Source organism: Eschrichtius robustus, chromosome 13 (assembly GCF_028021215.1).
Source record: "Eschrichtius robustus isolate mEscRob2 chromosome 13, mEscRob2.pri, whole genome shotgun sequence".
NCBI classification, from domain to species: Eukaryota; Metazoa; Chordata; class Mammalia; order Artiodactyla; family Eschrichtiidae; genus Eschrichtius; species Eschrichtius robustus.
In genome coordinates this window covers 84,259,448-84,276,626 of record NC_090836.1, presented here as the reverse complement: position 1 = coordinate 84,276,626, position 17,179 = coordinate 84,259,448, and the positions used below count along the sequence as shown (strand labels likewise).

The 17,179-nt window shown below is 38.7% G+C and overlaps 1 protein-coding gene across 15 annotated transcripts in view; it reads left to right on the top strand.

The window, feature by feature from the left end:
* Positions 1-17,179, top strand: part of ANKS1B (ankyrin repeat and sterile alpha motif domain containing 1B) — a 1,169,527-nt gene that overhangs the window by 757,093 nt on the left and 395,255 nt on the right. For 10 of the 15 annotated variants that reach the window (XM_068562015.1, XM_068562014.1, XM_068562013.1 and 7 more), the window contains exon 1: positions 1,243-1,446. In XM_068562015.1, the coding sequence (XP_068418116.1) occupies positions 1,243-1,446 (204 nt within the window). Of the gene's footprint in view, positions 1-1,242; positions 1,447-17,179 lie in introns of those variants that run through there. The other 5 variants (XM_068562021.1, XM_068562020.1, XM_068562019.1 and 2 more) reach the window with 1 other exon arrangement.

The window sequence follows — 17,179 nt, the reverse complement described above, 5'->3', positions numbered from 1 at the left end:
ACTAACCTCTCTGCAAGTTCTCTCTCAATCTTAAGTAAGAGTCTATTCGTTCCATGATCTACTCCTATGGGTTCTATTATTAATCTCTGGTTTCTCTCAATTATTACATAAATTAGTCTGTCTGCCATTCAGTAAAACTCACACATTTACATCTGTTATTCTTAAATTATTTTTGGTTAGGGTTCTTCTTCTTTATAAAAAATTCTACCCAGTAATGTTACCTCTGTAGCTAATTTAGAATGTCAACCCTGGTAGACTGGGTTATAAATATCAGAGAGGAAAAGGATTTCTTGTGCCTAATAATATTTTTGTTTGGAAGAAGCCTCGCAAACGAGAAATGAATTATCTTGACTTCAAGATTGCGATGCAGTTTCTGTATTTTGCAGCAATTCAAGAAGAAAAAAATTCCTCAGAGTGGTTCATTTTGATACAGCAAGGTAAAGAAAGAGAATAATTGTTCTCCAAACACTGTAAAGCTTTAGATCAGAAACATTTATCTGTGCTGCATTTTAAAAAAAAGAAAGGGAAGGAAAGGAAAGACGAGCAAAAAGGGAACCTGTCGGGAGCTCCCCTATAAGCTATAGTTAAAGCTTTGCATTTCCTGGTGTTTCTTTTGAAACGTAAAATTCCACAACAAATAGCTCTGTAACGTATAACCAGTATGAAGATTCAATTCAGATTTAAGCACTTTGGTTTGCTTTTGAATCTTGCTATTTTCTGCATTTGTTTTGACTGCTCTCATCATTCAAGATTGACGGTTGGATGGGTGTGTAGGAGGAAGCAGCAGCAGCAGGCTTACAGCTTGCAGACAAAAAAAATCTGCCTTATCTGATGGCTATTATTGAAAATGCGAGGTGTAGCCTGGGCTGGGTAATGAAGGGGAGCGAGCGAGGGGGAGCAAGGAGCATGGAGCTGCATACTGATGAGTGTAGGAGTACTTGATAAAAAGAATTCTGGCTGCTGGCCGTGCATTGCTCGTTGTGGAGTACTCCAACAATCACATAGAATGCAGACCAGCCTAAGCTGACAGCTTGATATGCCTTCTTCTGCTGCCTGGTTTTGGGGGCTGTGTGACGTACTGGTCGGTAGTAAAGATTAATATGTAAGAAATGTGGAGCTAGGATCAAGTCATACTCCACAGCCTGCCTGGCAAACTATGTTTTACTTCTGACTTTGCTCTCTCGCTGAGAACATTAATCTGTCAAGCTGGCGGGCTCCTTTGATAGCAACTTTCCCAGGAGCATGATGTGGCAATGCCACCTCTCAGCCCAGGACTACCGCTATTACCCCGTGGACGGCTACTCCCTGCTTAAACGCTTCCCTCTTCATCCTCTTACAGGACCCAGATGCCCTGTCCAAACAGTGGGACAATGGTTGGAAAGCATTGGGCTACCTCAGTACGAGAACCACCTGATGGCTAATGGATTTGACAATGTGCAGTTTATGGTAAGACGCTTTCTGTGGCCACGGAGCTGCCTTTTGTCTGTCTTTGCTTCTTATGTGTCTTACACGGCTCAGAGGCAGCCTGATTTGCACCAAAACCGGTCAATTTTATATACGTAACCGCATTAGAAAATCGGATGCCCTTAGGACTGAACTTACTGTGTAACATATAGGCACTTGCTGAAAAATGAGATCTATGTGCATCCATATACATGTGTATTATATGAATGAACCGGTGAGAGTACTATTTATAGGCAGTGAAAGAAGATTAACATTTATAGTCTCCCTGTCATTCTTTGTGTGATTTTTATAGATTTGTAATCTCAGAATACCCAGTTAGATTATAGAACTCTTCAGTTAATTCTAGATTCCTAACACATATTGTTTCACTTGCGCATCAGCGTTTAGTAATTAATTAGACAATTTGTTATGTTTACGGTGTGAAGATCATTTTTTTTCCTGATAATTGTTCAATAAGCAGTTTAAATTGTGTGGATGACCTTTAGTTCGTTAGCAAACTGATTCAAATGGTCTATTATAGACAGCTTTCACTTACTTCACATGCTGATTGAAGAGCAATGAGGTATTGTTGATTACTTTATGTAGAAAACAAACACTTCCATCAATTAACTGTCAATATCTAGAAGGAGAGGATGATGGACTAAGTACATTCATGTACTTCTGAATACTGGTCTGCCTGCAATCTAAACCTGGTATGTGCAAACTTCCCACTGCGACGAATATAGGTGAGGAAGGAGGATGGGGAAACGTGCAGACCCATAATACAGCTTTCTGATCATTCACATACCTCCCTCAGTTCTCATCAGTTTCCCTTGTTAAGCTACGTCACAGTCCTTATTAGCTTTCTTTGCTTTTAAGGTCCCATCACACATATTACTGATCCCTAAATTTAGACAGAGCTACATAACATAGGCATGTAGCACAAAATGGCTTGCAGAAACAATTAATAGCTATTTCTAAACAAAATGCTGGGGCTGACACCTGAAGCCTATTAGTAACAAAATTGATAACACAGTACTGAGAGCTAGGCATGTCTTTTTATTTTCATTAGAGATTATTTTCTCCAAGCTTGACTTGACTATTGTAGCTTTGAAAATTATTCAGACTGTTAAACTTCTGCTGCTTCTCCAAAAATGTGTGCCCCCTTAGCTTTTTCTTTTAAAGCTGCATAAATGTTGTAAGACATATGAGCTCTATGTAATTGTATCCATGGAACTCTTTATGAAGCTGTTTTTATAATGAGACCTGCAGCTACTGTTATTTTTCTCATGTTTAAGAATACTGTCACAAATTAGACAGATATTGTGGGTATTAAAATAGGGGAAAAGTGAAATTGCTTCAATTGCTCTAAGAGTCAGGACAGACTGAGCAGAATTAGGACAGACTTAGGACACTAAACAGATGACACTAAGAATTAGAGGAACTATCAAGTAGAATGAAAGTCTTCTCATTGTCGTTATATTTACTGCGCATTTGGATAAGTCTTTATTCTTTCTCCTTATCTCTACTTGAAATAAGACTCTCTCATTCCCACTCCTCAAACCTGTGTCCAAATTTATTCTGGTCCCATGAGAAGTTAGGTAGGTCTTTGGATTCTCTGGATTGTCTGCTTGGAAAATTTTAATTCAGCATAACTTTCCTCTGAATGTTAAACACTTTTGAGTAAATATAATCCCTTTTTGAAAGCCCAATGCAAAGGTTAATCAAACATGTTTCCAATAAGCATTTGGAGATAGGAAAAAACATTCATGAATGAAATATGTATAAGCACTCCAAAATGTATCCAGGAGGCAAAAAATCCTGGACATATGTGACAAAACCAAGGTCTGATCTTCTCCATAGATTATTGTCTTTATTTTTTAAATTGCAATTATTGTATATAATTTTTCAGAAATTAAGAAAACATGGTTAATTCAGAATAATCAAATACTTACTACATGAAACAGAATTAACTTTAAAAATTTGAGTTATCATTCAGAGGAGTTAATTATGAAAATGAAGCAAATCATAAAAGTGTCATCAATCATCACTTTACATGCTGCTGTACACCATTTATTTGCTACTTGTATCATAAAAAAATCAATTTCTATCTCTATAAAAATTATTTATTGATCTCCATAATCTAATTTATTTAATTATGAACTTAGTTAAAGTACACTAATATGATCAGCCAACTTTAAGAAATAGATTTCATTAACGTGGTGAAAAAATCTGTTGGACCTGCTTAATCTGCACTCAGTATCATATTCTAGCTTTTGTTTTTCTTGAAGCACATTCTGACCTGCATTTATTCATCCTGTTGCCTAAGCAACAAGCACCACACTCCTATTAACTATGATGTAGTGCAGGTCTTATTAGCCTTTTAGAACAAGACAGTAGAGACATCAAAAGGATATAATTAATGTTGGTTGAAATATCATAGTACATCCATGCATTGATATATTTTATTTAGGAAACATTCTCAAGAGTTAATTTTCCATTTAATCAATATTCCATTCATGAATATGAGTTTCAAAGGGTTCATATAAGTAACTTTCAAAGTATTTACTGAAAGCCTTACAAATTTTTTTTGTTAACTCTGTTCTATGTACTCTTACACATAAACACAATATATGGATGATTTTTCCACATGGCTATAGTTAACTTTAATAAAGATTTCTTACATCAATTTCTAGGCATGGTTAGAAAAGAAGGACCCCCATTTATTTTAAAATATTTATCAATCATTGCTTCTCCTTTGGGCTCTTAACACTTATTCTTAATTTTATTGATGTGTCAATTTTTTAAAAATATCTGAAAGTCAGAATTCCAAACTTTTTCTGTATGTAACTGGTCATGGTTTGCAGAATAGTTTTGTACACAGTATTGACATTTATGTAGCCTTAGAAATGTAAAATAAATGGAAATTGGTACAAAGAATAGCTACAAAAGTACATCTGGTCACCTAAGACTTTGGGAAAGTCAGATCTATGTTGCAATCAAAAGTCTGAAACTTCAACACAGAAACCCTTTGTCTAAAGACTTATCCAAGCCCCACTGTACCTGTTCATTCCCTCTGATGTCATATATCATCAGCTCCCGTCTAGTTAGGCATGTCTACCTGCTACACACTAGCCTCTGGGAATGCCACCGTGGTCCTCTGACATCCCACCTGTTTTCCCCAACTTTGCAACATGTAGAATGTGTCTGTTTCAACATTACCTTTTTTCTTTTCACTAAGGAGTTCAAGTATGAAGTGATTATTGTACAAAATGCCCATGATGATTTACTTATTATATATGTTTCTATCATCATGTCTTTTCCTAGTCTGATGACTGCTTCCTAAAATTTGTCTCAAACTATTAATATCTATTCTTGTCTTGATGACTGCTCATTTGTACTCTCCCTCAACCCTCACAGCGATTTCCTTTCCTTCCCCTCTGTCTTTTATCCTCTAAGATCTAACTCAATTTCTACCTAGTTTGTATAGCTTTTCTTAAGGACTCCAGTCCTTAGCAGCCTCTCTTTTCTCTGATCTCATATAGTGGTTGTATTTGGCATGAAAAATTACATTTGGCATGCCATTATTCACTCTCTAGAATTAGGAGTTAAGTTTTCACTTGTATATATCTTGTCTCCCCAACTAGACTGGAAGCTCTTCAAGTCCAAGTTCTGTGTATTCAATTTCCTTGCCTTTCTCACACTCCTAGCATAATGTGTACATAGAAATCGCCCCATAAAAACTGGATGCATAGCAGATTATTGTAGTTGGACCTCTGGCCTCATTTTTAAACTGGAAGCCTTGTTTTGTTTTGTTTTGTTTTTGTTTTTGTTTTTTTTGGAAGCCTTGTTTTGCCAGTGGGAACATAGAGCGTTAGTACCCTTCTTTCATTCATGCAACAAACACTCCTTAAACATTTTCAATGTGCTAAGGACAGTGTTAATTACTAGGGATATAACAGTAAACAATATATTGTCTTTGACCTCAAGCAGGTTACAGTATTGCTCTCAGACATATCATATTATTTGCATACACATTCCTTCATGTGCTCACACACACACGTGTATACACACACTATATCATGGGGATCTTGCCCCTCATCCTTTTGTATAATCACCATCCTTCAGCATATTACCTACCAGCAATTGTTTTTTCAGAAGCAAATTACAGTAGGCAATAGAAGAGGTAAAATCTGTCATAGCATGGAGTAATGGAAAATAAAGATACCAATAACATCAAAACACTGACAGTGTTATGGTAGATTTGTAGTCCAAAGACTGTATTAAGAAGTTTATATTACTTGGAAAACTGACCCATAGCCTCACCATGTTCTGGCTAACAATCATATTTGTAAACTCTAATCAAAAGGGGGGAAGAATGAAATTATACCAACTTATTTTTTTTAGCATCTCCTGTGTTTTCTAGCAATTGCCATCTAGGTTGACTTGGGGTGCTTTGATCACTGTTAAAATGTTCAAAATGTGCACAGAGTAAGATATAAAAATAATACCTGGAGCCCTACATGAATTAGCATTTTTGTACACTTGGGTAGGTAGTATTCATAAAGAACTTAGTGAAGGTCAAAGTGAGTACTGCCTATTAGACATTGAAGTGGAGTCACAGAGCTCTAGGAAGTCATCCCTTTTAACCAAAGATTTGAACAAGATTGATCTCTTAGTATTTAATTGAAACTTTTTTTCATTTTTGTGGTACATTTTACATGCTAATAGACTTACTTCTTTTCTCCTCTTATAAATAACTCTTCTGTAATAAGAGCCCCATTTGCAGTTGACCTGATAAAAATGACCTTTTGAGTATCTTAGCAGCATATCATGATCCAAGTAAGAAGTTAAACTTGTGAAGCAGAAAAATAAATTGTCCCTAAAGGGTAAGACTAATAACCCCCATGATGTTTTTCTGTTTCAAATATTGTTTAAGAAAATGTTATAAAATTACTGAGATTTAAAGGCGTAAGAGAAATATACCTGTCACACTCCCTACGCCTTCCTTCTGAAACAGGCTAGGCTCTGAGTTGAGTAGGTGGCTTTATATTGAAAGTGCAGCTATAATTTTCTAAACTCATTTAGGCCAGTAGTTACACACCCACTTTTGAAAAAAAATATTTTTCTTTTTCAACTACTGGCATTTAAAATCTGTTGGTAACCAACAGTCAAAGCCAGGAGGGAGTCATTCTTTATCTAGACAACAGCTTAATTACAAGTATAACAGGCAACAGCCTCGCAGTGGCGTGAGAGAGAACTGAAGTAAGACTTCTCGCGCCCACTGTCTCACTTCTGTATGATTCGGTTTACTCACCTGTAAAATCAATGTAATGAGAGGTCCAGGAGAAATGTTCTTTGGGCTTGTTATTTAATATTTTGAGCTCTTTAAAAATGCAGGGTACGATACTGGTGCTGGCAGAGCTATTAATTGTTCTTGTAGCTCTCATTAGCCTTGGAAGATTGCTTGTGCGGCAGAAAACTCAGAAATGAGGGCATGTGCAGGCATGGCCATCTGAGAAGGATGAATGGCCTTCAGAAAAAACAGTAGCCACAATTCTAATCTGGTGACACGAAGGACAAAAGAGTCTTTTCTTCCACCTGCAAGTTACTCTGATTACATATTTAAGCATTAAAATATGCTGCCCCATTTTCTAATAATTCAGTACTATAGCTACCATCCCTAACTAATGCTCACATGAAATGGCCTTTAATTTAATCATGCAGCATATTTGCATAATTTGATCTCCAGTATTGAATCAAATGACCAGATCTCTGGGATGAGGAATTTACTTCATGAATTTAAAAACTTGCTAAAACTGCTGAATTACAGACTAATTTTAAGAAATCCAGCCACAATCATTTTTCATTGCTTGAGAAATGGACAGATTTCTCAAACAGTGGCAATGATCTCCGTTGTCTCATTTCCAGTCACGTCCTTTACTTCTGTAACCCAGCCTGCGTCCCAGCCCTTCCACTCAGTTTGTTCTCTTTTAAGTCAGCTGTAACCTGTTTCTTGATAAATTACCACCCCCACCCCTTTCTTTTCTCGCTTCATTTCTCTTTGGCCTCTTTCAATGTCTGATTTTCACTGTCTGCTCCCTGTTGGTATTTATTCCCTTACTGAAGTTTGGGTTCTGTGACATACACTGACCTTTCCAGTCACTCCTATTCTCCTAATCCTCCTCTTGCCTCTAAAGGTGGGTGGTGCTCAACTTGTCCATCCATCAGGGAGATCATTGGTTCTCACAGATCCGTAGCTGCCCCTACTCTTCAGCTCTTTCTACCGGGCATCCAATACCGTCTAGCTACTCAGTAAACATTTCCATATACATGTGTGTGTACCACACATTTAGCACAGACCTAGCATAGAATAAATGTCCAACAAGTGTTAAATGTTACTGCAGAGTGATTACTCCAAGGTGATCTTTCTAAAGCACACATTTGCTTTAGCACTACTCTGCTTAAAATCTTTCAATGATTCTCAATTCCCTAAGGGACATTATACTTAACACAATTCTTAATATGGCTTTCATATTCAGGAAATGACCTTTATGACCTGCCTGACCCAACTTATTTTCCAGCCTCACCTGTTATCATTTCCTCTCTTTACTGTTGTCTGGAACTGCTTTTTTTCTTTCATTGCCTGGCCTTTGCACATGCTGTTGTCTCTGCTGAGAATGATCTTCCTTCTCCTCTTAATTCCTTTTACCCTCTAGTTCTTAGCCTAGTTGTCACTTCTTTTAACTGTCACTTCTTCCCTGACCTTCCACGTATGGGTCAGGAGCCCTTCTTCCCCCACCTTGCTGCGCCGTATCACCAGTTTACTTGTCCAGCTACCCCACCACCTCCACCCGACACAAACACTAGAACAGGGCTCAGCAAACTTGTTTCTATAAAGGGCCGGATAGTAAATATTTTAGGTTTTCAAAGACATATGGTCTCTGTTGCAACTATTCAACACTTCTATTGTATCATGAAAGTGACCATAGACAATACACAAATAAATGGGTGTGTTCAAATATAACTTTATTTACAAAAAAACAGGAAGATCTAGTCAATAGGCCATCATTTGCTGCTACCTTGCACTTGATTTAGAAATACGATTTGAGAGTTAGGAATATGCTTTGATCCTCTATATCTCCAGGTACGACCCCTGGCTTACACATGTAGACACAGTAGCTGTTTAATGAAAGGAAGAAAGGAAAAAACGAGTAAGGAATCAGGCAGGTGGCTCCAGCAAGGTTCCTGAAAGCCTGTTTGGTTTACAGAGAACCCAGCCAATAACTGAGGAAATTCAGAGCAAGATCCAGCCTTCAGGAGTCTGACAAGAGCAAAGAGGGTGTTTTTGCTCTTCTCAGTCAGACTGGAGTATATTTTCAGCAAGGGAACTGTGCAGGCATAGGAACTAGAAATACACAGCTGCAGAGGAAACCTGTTATTCCCTCTGTTTGGAATTCCTTTCTCTTCCTTCTTCACCTCACTGCGCAGCATTGTTCACGATTGAGCTTAAGCGTCACTTCCTCCAGGAAGTATTCCCTAATGCCATTCTGTCATCTGGCTTGCATGACTGCCCCTTCTCTGTGCAATCCTGGCATCCTTTTCTTAGCCCTAAGGTAGGCCTTATTATATTTCATTGCAATTATGTTATCTGTTCAGATGTCTGCCTTCCACCCTAGAAAGTGAGATCCTTAGAGACAGAGAGTGGGTCTTATTTATCTTTGTATTCCTAAAGCCTAGAACAGTGCCTGGTGTAAAGTAGCTTCTCAATAAATATTGATCGGATGGCATTTTTTAAGTCTTATTTAGTTTCATATAAATTATCCCATGTAATTCTCACCATATCCCTATCAGTAAGTATTAGTACCCCCATACTAATAACGAAGATAATGAGACTCAAAAAGTTTTTAAAATTCCCCAGCAGCACTTAGATTTAAAACTAAACTGCTTTGACTTAGAAGTTCCCGCTCAATTCACTAAAACCACACTGTTTCATCATTGCTCCCTTCGTTCACTCAGCAAATGTATATAGAGCCCCTGTTAGATTGCAGACACTGAACAGGACGTGGGCCCTGCCCTCCAAGCCCTCACGGTTTGTCGTACTTCTGGTCCTTTGAGGGACCTCTTTATCTTACTTCTCCTTACTTTTCTACCTCCTCCCCACGACTTCTCAAGAGGACCTCTGTTTTTCCAAGACCAGAACTCTCACTGCCAAATACATACCTTCCTGTTTTGTGTGATTTCCCTCCTACCTAACATAGCCTATCCCCTCCTGATTCCCTGTTCAAGAAAGACTCATTCCCTAAGACCCTGGTCTTTCTACTTGCTCTGTGGAGACTTCCTTGCTCTGTGGAGACTTCCTCGCTCTGTGGAGACTTCCTCTACTGATCTGGACCCTGCCCACCTCTTAGCTTCACCTTTCACCTCTTTTAAACTCTGGCTGTGTTGAATTATTATAGTCTTACAATTGCGCCTCGCTTGCTCACAAATCCATGCCTTTGCGCACACTGTTCTCTGCCCAGAACAATACCTTCTTGCACTCATTTTTAGCCTGGGTAACTCTTACTTCAAAATGTGGCTCAGGGTTTCCTTCCTTAAAGGGGACCCTTTAAGACAAATTCTTTGGTATAGCTCAAGTATTCTTCAGTGGCCTCTCATGGCACCCTGCTTATCATCCAGGGGTGAATTATCTGCTTCTTTACCTAACTTCTTCCCCTGAGAGAAAAAACAATGTCTGGTTTAGTGTTACTTTCCCAGTCACTAGCACATAATTGGTCCTTGTATGAATTTGCTGGGGCTGCCATAACACAGCACCACAAACTGGGTAGCATAAACTGCAGGGATATATTGTCTCACAGTTCTTGAGGCTGGAAGTCCGAGCTGTCAGCACGTGTCAACAGGGTTGGGGTGAGAGCTCTGAGGGGAGCATCTGTTCTGTGCCTCTCTCCTTGGCTTGGAGATGGCTGTCTTCTCCCCATATTTTCATGTTGTCTTCCCTCTGTGTGTGTCCGTGTCCAAATTTCCTCTTCTTGTAAGGACACCAGTCATACTGCATTCAGGTCCACCCTAATGACCTAATTTTAACTAGACTATCTCTGTAAAAACCCTGTCTTCGTCATGGACATATATACACTACCAAATGTAAAATCGATAGCTAGTGGGAAGCAGCTGCATAGCACAGGGAGATCAGCTCGGTGCTTTGTGACCACCTAGAGGGGTGGGATAGGGAGGGTGGGAGGGAGGGAGTTGCAAGAGGGAAGAGATATGGGAACATATGTATATGTATAACTGATTCACTTTGTTTTAAAGCAGAAACTAACACACCATTGTAAAGCAATTATACTTCAATAAAGATGTTAAATTTAAAAAAATTAAAAAAAAAAAAACAAAAACAAACAAAAAAAACCCTGTCTTCAGATAAAGTCACATTCTGATGTACTGGGAGGTTAAGACTTCAACGTATGAATTTGCGGGAAGGACACAATCTAACCAATAGCAGTCCTCAATAAGAACGTGTGCATATGCATTCTCCGTTTATTATCCCTCACATCGCCAGGCACAGTCCATAATGGTTACTCAGTAGATATTTGCTTAATTGAATCAAAGTCAATCTACTTGAGGTTTACATGAAATTTAAAATGTGTAAAGGATCTGATATTACTCTTTCATCAATGATAAATGCAATCTTCCTGATAGCTTATAGTTTTGCATGCATGGATAATCATATACATGGTCACACTTCTAGTTAACAGGAGAACTAGCAAGGCCAGAACCAAGATCTTCCTACCTCTCTAGCCATGCACTCTTTCCATTTTACTTTGCAGCCTCTGTTGGCCCCTAAATAAATCACATCTACAAGAAATATTCGTTTGCCATCCTTATAGTTGATATCTATCTGATAGAGACACCCCAAAGGAATAGATGATTAAATAAGTAGTATTTTATAGGAAGGAAAGAAAATTTAACCAATTTAATATTACAACTACTATTTATCAAGAACTTGTTATATACTTTTTTCCATATATTGTATTTCCCTCTCCCACAAATGTTATAAAGTATATAGTGTTATTCCAGTTTTACAAACGACAAAAGTTAGTTATTGAGAGACTAAATATCTGGCCCAAAGCACTCATGATTCAAACCCAGGTCAATTTGAGTCCAAAGGGAAAACATTTACAATAAGAGTTGCTCGGGCAACATATGTGGGTGAACTGAGAAAATATGGGTTCTGGACAAACAAAAGTAGCATAAGCATTTTTTGTTCTTGGGGGGGAAATGATGATTCAGAGGAGAACCAAGAAGAGAGGTATGAGAGAAGAAAAACCTTGCCTCACACAAAGAGTAGGCAGTCTAGACTGAGGAAACTTACCGCTACACACAGGGTCATAAAAATAAAGGTATACCTCCAGGTCAAGTCTGTCCTCAGACCATGAGACCTTCTGAGTGACAGTCATTCCATGCATGCAAGAGACACTGCATTAAACAGGAGCAATGTTCATGGAAGATATGATTTGCCCTTGAGTATAATCCTTTATAAGGTGTAATGAGTATGATTATGAATGGCTACAAATTCTTATCCACAAGAAGACTCAAGCTAGAGAGACATAGTAACAACATCTTACAGGTCATTGCTCACATGTCCCTGACTTCCTAATCCAATCTGTGTGTACCATACACATCATAGATGTTGGGAACTATTCTTTCATTTAAGAGCATATGATCTAAAAGAGTATTGAGAAGCAAGAGCCCCGTGACTCTACCTATAAATTATAGAAGCATATTAGGAGGAGAGAAAAATGCAATGAATTATTAACATAGGCTTCTGAATATCAGGTCATTGATTTCTGCCCTTGAGTCCACAGAATTAAATTTCAGATGGTTAAACTTTTACCTTCTGTCAGACTGAACAAAAATGATTAAGATTCATATCCAAAGCATTGTGGAACATCTTGGGTTTATAAGCCAATGTCTGTTTAGATGGCTGGCAGGAAGAATAAATTTTGTCCTTCCAGAGTTCTGAAGGAGATCTTAGACTTAGGAGGCCTAGAATCTAAAATATCTCAAGTTTTTCTTTGACAGGAGTTATACTGCTCATTTTTTTAATCAGAAAGAGGCATCCCCATGAAGAAGGAGCTGAGCATTTGGTATTCATCAGGGCTACCTAGCTATATAACCCATCCAATTGTCAGCTCAGAACAGGTGAACAGAAACATGCAGGTTGGCCAACACCTACTTCAGAAATCCCTCACAAGGAAGCACATAAAAGGCCATTCATACCAGTTCAATCATTTAAAAACTGCTGAATGAATAGCAGTGAGGTTCTTTTGGTGGGAAATGAGATGAAGGGAATGTTATATAGTTTAAAAAATGTAATGCACTTACTTCCTGGTAAGTAGTTATGATATAGCGGAAATGAAAATACCATATTAAATTCTCATCATACTTCATAGTCTTTAAAACTCTTACATATATGTTATCTCAATTAATGGGGGAGACAAAATAAATTCTACTTTCACTTCTAGCATAAATGGTGTGACATTGGGTAAAGCTTTTTCTCTGCAATCTCTGAACAAGCTCAGATATAACCTGATTTTTTTTTTCAAAACCCTCCCTCAATGCTTTGTCTTCTCTAGATGCTTCTCCTGCTTACTATTCTTCCATTCACAGCCAAGCTTCTCATAAGAAATGTCTACACTTCCTGGCTTCCCCTTCTACTCAATACAATCAGGCCTCAATACAGTTAGCCTCTGTCAGCATCCTTAAATTATTTTTAAGCGGTGACTAATGAACTACTCATGCCAAATACAATACACTCTTTCCAGGCCTTATTTACTTCATATTTCTGTGGTCTTTGTTTCTGCTGACCACTCTTCCTCCTTGGCATCTCCTGCCCCAGCAACCACCCCTCCTCTGGCTCCTTTGTAGATTCCCCCTGCCTCTGCCTGTTCCCTAGGGTTCAGCCCTTTCCCTTTTCTCTTCTCACTCCACACATTCACCTTAGGTGACTCCACTTATACTAACAAAGGCAAACGTCTTCTACTGTACTGAGCCCTCAAAGTATCTAAAAGTGGAATGATCTTTCCCCCAAAACTTGTCCCACAAAAAAAGCGATCAATTGGATAGATTGAAGATCAGAGATCAAGTGAGATGAGGCTAGAAAGGTAACCCCTGGATTTGACAACATAGAGACCACTGAGAACTTGACAAGAGCATGTTCTGTGGAATAAAAGGCACAGAAGCCACATTGCATTGGATTGAAGAAGCGGTAGAGTAGACAACTCTTGAAAGAAGTTTTGCTGAGCATGGGAACACAGAAATAAGCAAGTAGCTAAAGAGTGATTTGGGTGTCAAAGGGAGGATTTTTTAAACAGGAGAGACTGGAGTCACGTTTGGCCACTAAATTGAATGATTAGGTAGAAAGGGAGCTATTGATATTGGAGAAGAAAGAGGGATTGACTGAATGAATAAAGGTGAGAGGTGTTGGGATCCAGAGACAAATGGAAGAATTGTCTTTGATGGGGACATTCCTATTGTAATAGGAGGGAAGACAGAGATAATGGGTACTATAATGATTTGTATATAAGATGATGAGAATATAGAGGTATGTTCCCTCCAATGGTTTCTAATATTTTCTAGCAAATTATGACACATTGGTGTGGAAGATTTGAAGGTAGAGAAGATATTAAAGAGTAATTTCAAAAAGTGGGAAAGAGAATTTACAAGGAAAACGGAGTAGAATTACAGGGCCACATTGAGGGCTTGTTTGAGATTTGTAATCATTATGCTCAATAGGAATTGGAAAGACAACTGTGCTCTAAGCTACAGAATTGCTTTCATACTTTGACTCTTTCTACTTGGTATGAGACTGTGGGTTAGTCATTTAACCTCCACGGGCATCAGTTTCCCAAATGCAAACAGGAGATAGCACTGCCTGGTTCACAGGGCTGTGGTGAGAAGTAGCTTAAGGCTACTTAAGGCTAGCTGTGTGCTTTCAGTAGGCAATGAATCATGATGGTGACAAGGGTGCCTGTTCCATTTAGCTGGCAAGCCACTTTGGAATTACTGACAGCACAATGATACACAGAAATTGCCAAAAGGCCTCATTGCTCTTGCCCTCCTAATACACTGGATACAAAGGAAACGCTTCTATGAATTATGCTAGGAACACCGAAATACCCACAACCCACCTATCTCGGTGACCTTATGTTGAATAACTCTAAAGGATGTCGGAAAGTTATGTCACTGTAATTCACACTTACTCATCACAGACCTTGATTAATCAACTGCACGTACACTCAAAGAACTGAGCCTTTCAGGTTTAATGGCCACGCAGTAGTGTATGCCAATGGCAGAGTACAATGGGACTTCCAAGGAACTAGATTGCATTTAGTGCTTTCCTTAAGAAACATACTCAAGGACACCCACCTGCTCACAGCAATAAAATGTTCCCTTAATTATGGTTGATCAAATTGTGATAATTAATTTTTATGAGAATATTTGAATGCTCTAGAGTCTTGTAGCTTTGTTCTCAAGGATAACTAACCTAAACTTGCATCCAGACTATAAAGTATATTAACAAATACTATGAAGTATATGCAGACTTTGAAGACTGTAGCATTTTACAATATAAATTTATGTTTCAGATATGCATCTTTTATCCTTTAACATGTGCTGACAAACTAAAGTGGAAAGTAAGTGAGCATTTGTGAAGGGGATCCCAGGAAAATCTTTCTGAATGGATTCCTGGGAGATTTATCCATTCATTCCTAAGGAAACACCTATTGAGTACCAAATATACTCATCAAACTGTGCTAACTGTGGTAGAGACTACAGAGAGGCATACTTACAAGCTCCTGTTAAAGATACTACAGTCTACTCAGGGAGCTAAGACTAACATACTTAACAGCTAAATAGCAATACACATTCAAATAGCGATAAAGGACAAATGTTTTCACAGCATAGAACGCAACTGTGGGAGAAATGAGTGTTAGAATCTATGAATCTCTCTAAGTCTTGCGAAGGAAGAGATGTTGATGAGCTGGAGTGATCAGGGAAGACTCTCTGGAGGAAGTAGGCTTGGGCAGGATTGTGTAAACAGTGAAAATGGGACCAATGATACAAGATTGAATGGAATCATGAACAAAGGTGGTGAGACTGCAAAATGCATATAGTGTTTAAAGAACAAAAGAGATACTGATCTGGCAACCGTCCTAGGGAATCATTCAGCGTCTCTATGAATTAAAGCATTACCTACCTTGTGAAATCGTGGTTCAGATGCTACACATGCACCATATGGAAAGACAGCTTAATGATCCATTGCTGTGCCCAGATAGGCTCACCCAGATGGCAGCACACACGTGCACATCACACATACAGATAACAAGGGAGGATGAGCATGGAAACATCTGTCTGACTGATTTGCCTTCTATTTCCAGATAATGCTGAAGGAAACAAAGTTACTTGAGTTACATTAGGTGTTTCTCCAAATAAGCCCATCTTTCTGAGGGTGAGCATACTGTCACAAAGCCAATAGCAAGTGTTTTTTAGTAGTTTCATATCATCTGGAATATCCTCATATCCTCCAAAACTAAATTTATTCACCTGTTACATCCTTTGCTTCTTCAAAGATATCCACAGCTCTCAGTTACCAATATCTAAAGAAATCATCCTCACTTTCACATGGGAATCATGACCACTGCCAAAAACACCTGTGACCTCCTCATTTCCAAAACTCAGCTTATTTGAAACGTTCCAAGAATTCAAAGGAGGAAACATTTGCTTAGCTGCCACTTTCATGTGAAGATATTATGCTAGGGCTCCTAAATATAAAACTTGACAGTAATAATAATAATAATGCTTATATAATGCTTATATTCAGGCACTGTTCTAAGTATTTCATATAAACTATTTTAATTCTGCTGAAATGAATAATATACCCATTCCCTCCTCTCATGAAGCTTACAATCTGCTGGAGAAACAAGCATGAAAACAGACAAATTCCTTTAGCACTGTAACTGATTGGAACTTTAATTCAGAGTATAGTGGAGGCCTTCAAAATGAGTAACTCAGTAAAGGTTCCATAGAAGAGGTCAAGTTTATACTAACTCTTAACAGATTGGGAAAATTCACAGCCTGACAAAGGCTAAGTGATAGAGCAGCCTTTCAGGCAAGTGGAACAGCATGTAATTATCATGGAGGCACACAGAGGGATATCTAGTGGTGTTTGGGTCCAGTTGGCGAGCAGGGGGCAAAACCAAAAAGAGGTAACACACATAAAACCAGAGAGGTCAACATGGGCCAGATGGGGAAGAGACCATTTTTATTCCACTCCAACTTGGATGTACAGGGCCCTCTCTGTGTAACTGAGAATGATGTGTTTATTTCTTTCTGTCTTGTGGTGCATGTAAGTATCTGCTTTCCTTCTCCCCCTGCACCCTCAGCCCTCGTTGTTTGGAGTGCCTTAAGGAAAGGTCACTGCAGAGTCTTCTCCCTGTCACCCCTACAGGACCGCCCAGTGAGCACTCAATGCCAGTTGACCGACTGGCTAATCATCAGCCTGTGGTTGTAGGTGATTATCTATGCTGCCTGGCAAGGCCATGTCCAGGGATGGTAATTACATTGGCGTCAGTGGCGACTTCTGGTGTCAGAGATCCCACTGAAAAGCATTTTACTGATACTAATTCAGAAGACCGTTCTCTAGCTCAGGGAAAACAGTACACTTTAAAAAGCTGTAATC